At 33.7% G+C, this 3,239-nt stretch overlaps 1 protein-coding gene across 2 annotated transcripts in view; it reads right to left on the bottom strand.

The window, feature by feature from the left end:
* The window catches only part of LOC106459078, a 63,137-nt gene that overhangs the window by 8,893 nt on the left and 51,005 nt on the right, over positions 1-3,239 (bottom strand). For both annotated transcript variants that reach the window (XM_022385490.1, XM_022385489.1), the window contains exon 8: positions 1,044-1,213. In XM_022385490.1, coding sequence (XP_022241198.1) covers positions 1,044-1,213 — 170 coding nt within the window. The remainder of the gene's footprint in view (positions 1-1,043; positions 1,214-3,239) is intronic.

Raw genomic sequence — 3,239 nt, 5'->3', positions numbered from 1 at the left:
AGACGCAATACATAAAAGAAAGACCACAACACGTAGTTTTGAGACTAAAAGACGTAAATTTCATACACAAAAAATGAGGATGAATGAAAATGAATATTCGTTTCACATCAATGTTCTTCCCTTTTCTTCAGTTTGTTTGTATTTTTGTTAACAAACATGATAATGAAAAATGTTCATTGTGGTAAACGAAATAACAATTTGATCTAAGTAAGAGTTTTTGATTCTTCCTGATTTGTAAAAAAATCCTTAGGTGATAGAAAAAAATTGAATATTATTTTCGAAATCTGCGTAGCTGAATTATGGAAAATCTGTTATTAAAACCAAAACAACTTTTATGAAATTTAATTTCGCAGGCCTGTGTAATCAGTAGCTTTGCAATTCCAGCCTCACTTTCTAGAATAATTACAATTTTGGAGAATCTTTTCAACTTGTTAAACAAATATTTATATTCCCATTTTCCTGTTTCTTTAATTAATTTTACATGTTTTCTATCCTCTATACTTATATTTTCTTCTACATTGAAGGCTTTATTATAATGAAATCACATGCTTCAGATAACGTGATTTTTGGCTATTAATTTAGTATCTGAACACGTTTCCACCCAGTATCTTGCAACGTTGGCCTGGAGGAGTGTCATGGGTATTTTAATAATTCATTACCTTTTTCCAGGGTTCGTATCCCCATCCTACCAAACATGCTCGCCCTTTCAGCCGTGGAGGCGTTATAATGTGACGGTCAATCTCACTATTCGTTGGTAAAAGAGTAGCCCAAGAGTTGGCGGTGGGTGGTGATGACTAGCTGCCTTCCCTCTAGTCTTTCACTGCTAAATTAGATAACTCTCGTGTAGCTTTGCGCAAAAATTAAAAAAACAAAAATCATATACAAAGAAAATTTTAATTATCCTACAATATATTTAGGATTTCTAAAGGACTTGAATTACAATCATTATGAAGATCTTACTCACATGATAGGAACTGATGATAAGAAGAACAACACAAAATATTCATAAGGAAACTAATTAAATTACATAGAAGACTACTCACCTCTGCAGTTTCTGATCGTGCCTCGAGCTAGATAGAATCCAAACGGCTTCTTAGGAGGTTTGCTGAGCTCCACTACTTGCGACCCGTCCACATGGAGTTGGATCAGCTGGCCCCACACGTGGCCCGGGAGAAGTGAGTGCTCATTGTCTGTGTCTACAGTTCCAAGGCGACTGCTTGTACGAGAAAAACAAATATTTCGGTAAAAATTCATATCTCGAAACAACGTGGTCTATGAAAATTAGAGAAGACCAAAAGCGATGATCAATATTAAATTTCTGACATGGCGTTTCTTCGCAGTTTCAAGATTATGCAAGTCTTAGTTTTTCTGAAATACTTATTTCTGCGCATTAAATACAAAATCCCTTTCCAACCGCCAGTAAAAATTATATATTAATAGCGTTGCAATATTTTTATGCAAATAAGATCCACGTTTCTAAACTTATCTTTAAAAAAAATCATTGATTACTTTACGTTCAATGTATTTACAAGTCCCTTAAAAACAACACTTTATCGATTTTTGAGCAACAAACTACTTTTATAAATAACGTTTATTCTGTGATCGACCACGAATAAATTTAATGAGTTAAACAAAATCTAGTTCAGAAGATTGTTAGTACATAAATTGAGTAAAATGGGGGAGGGGAGGATATGCAATTAACATTTCGGACAATTTCATCGGGTAGTACATGTATAATATTTTGTAATTTCGGGTTTTAATCTGCTGTAACTGCTACTGTTTGTTATTCGTTTCATTGTTTCAGATATTATTTACTCAGTTTTGTGGACTTGTAAAAAAAGAAGACATTTATGTAACACACAAATGAACGAAATTAAAGCACTTGTTTTTAGGCCTAGTCTTTTGAAATCGCCGAATTTTCATTAGTGGGTGTACGATAAACACGCACGAAGACTTAAAAAATTATTATATAATGAATTTAAAAGATCTGAAAAAACTTCATAAATCTTGTAATATGCATCACCATTACAAGAAGCCTGACTGTATTTCTTTATTTTTCTGGCGCAAGTTTGTGCTGATGAGCCTTGAATAAGCGAAACTGAAGTCTACAGCCAATCAGATGACTCTGCGTCACAGATGGTATTTTAAATTTTACCCTTGGTGAAAAAGAATTTGTTTGTTTGTTTGAAGTTAAGCACAAAGCTACACAATGGGCTGTCTGTGCTCTGCCCACCACGGGTATCGAAACCCGGTTCCTAGCGTTGTAAGTCCGCAGACATACCGCTGTGCCACTGGGGGAAGGCGGTGAAAAAGAAATATGTATTCTTTGTTGCAATAAAAACTACAATTGTTATGGTGTGAATGTTTTTTACTGTCGAAGCGTGATTATAATCAATCATATTATTATAAAACGATAAAAAGTATTAGGCTTATTGGGTTTTTAAACACTACACTACTATTGGCTTATGACAATACGACAAATTTATGTTTCATGATTATTGTTGCTTTGCGATATATCTATACGTTCACTTTTGCTTTTGTCCTAATATTATCATGTATTTTCTTTTTCATCAATGGAAAAGGCTACCAGCCAACTGTTGATCTTTATTCTCAATGGCAATCCACTTCCTGTCCGTATTAACCTTTCCCTTTTTTTCGTTTTTTTTTTTCTCAGTATTATACTTCCGGAACAGGTTATTCACATGCTCATTATATATTTCACAATTTTGCTTTTCAAATCAGGGGTCGTCCTCGGAGAATATAAAGCTTGATGGGATTTAATCCACAAATGACTCCACATTAAAAGAGACAGAAATGAAAATGTAGTTGAAATACGTCGTATATATGAAGCTATGGATTTTGGTATATATATTTTTAATACCTTTCGTTCACTTAATATTCATACAAAGCTTTTTTATTAGGTCTTCAAGAAATTAAAATCGCGTTTTGGAACACTCATTAACCACCCCCCAAAAAACGTACATCATATATAATAGTTAAACGAACTGCCTAAACGTCATGTTGTGTAACCTATATAATGTGTAAAGTTTAGTATACTCTAATCCCGTATAGTGATGGCACACGACGACACATACACTCGGAATATAATGTTGTTTGAATACAAGAAGGGAAACAACGCATCTGTATCCACAAAAAATATCAAAGAAGTTTGTGGAAATATTTTTAACGTTCGTAAGTGTCAACGATGGTTCAGCAAATTTCATTCAGGTGAGTTTAGC

The sequence above is a fragment of the Limulus polyphemus genome, unplaced genomic scaffold (genome assembly GCF_000517525.1).
Source record: "Limulus polyphemus unplaced genomic scaffold, Limulus_polyphemus-2.1.2 Scaffold555, whole genome shotgun sequence".
In the NCBI taxonomy this organism is placed as follows: Eukaryota; Metazoa; Arthropoda; class Merostomata; order Xiphosura; family Limulidae; genus Limulus; species Limulus polyphemus.
The sequence above is the reverse complement of the archived record's forward strand: the minus strand, read 5'-3'. Positions and strand labels throughout refer to the sequence as shown.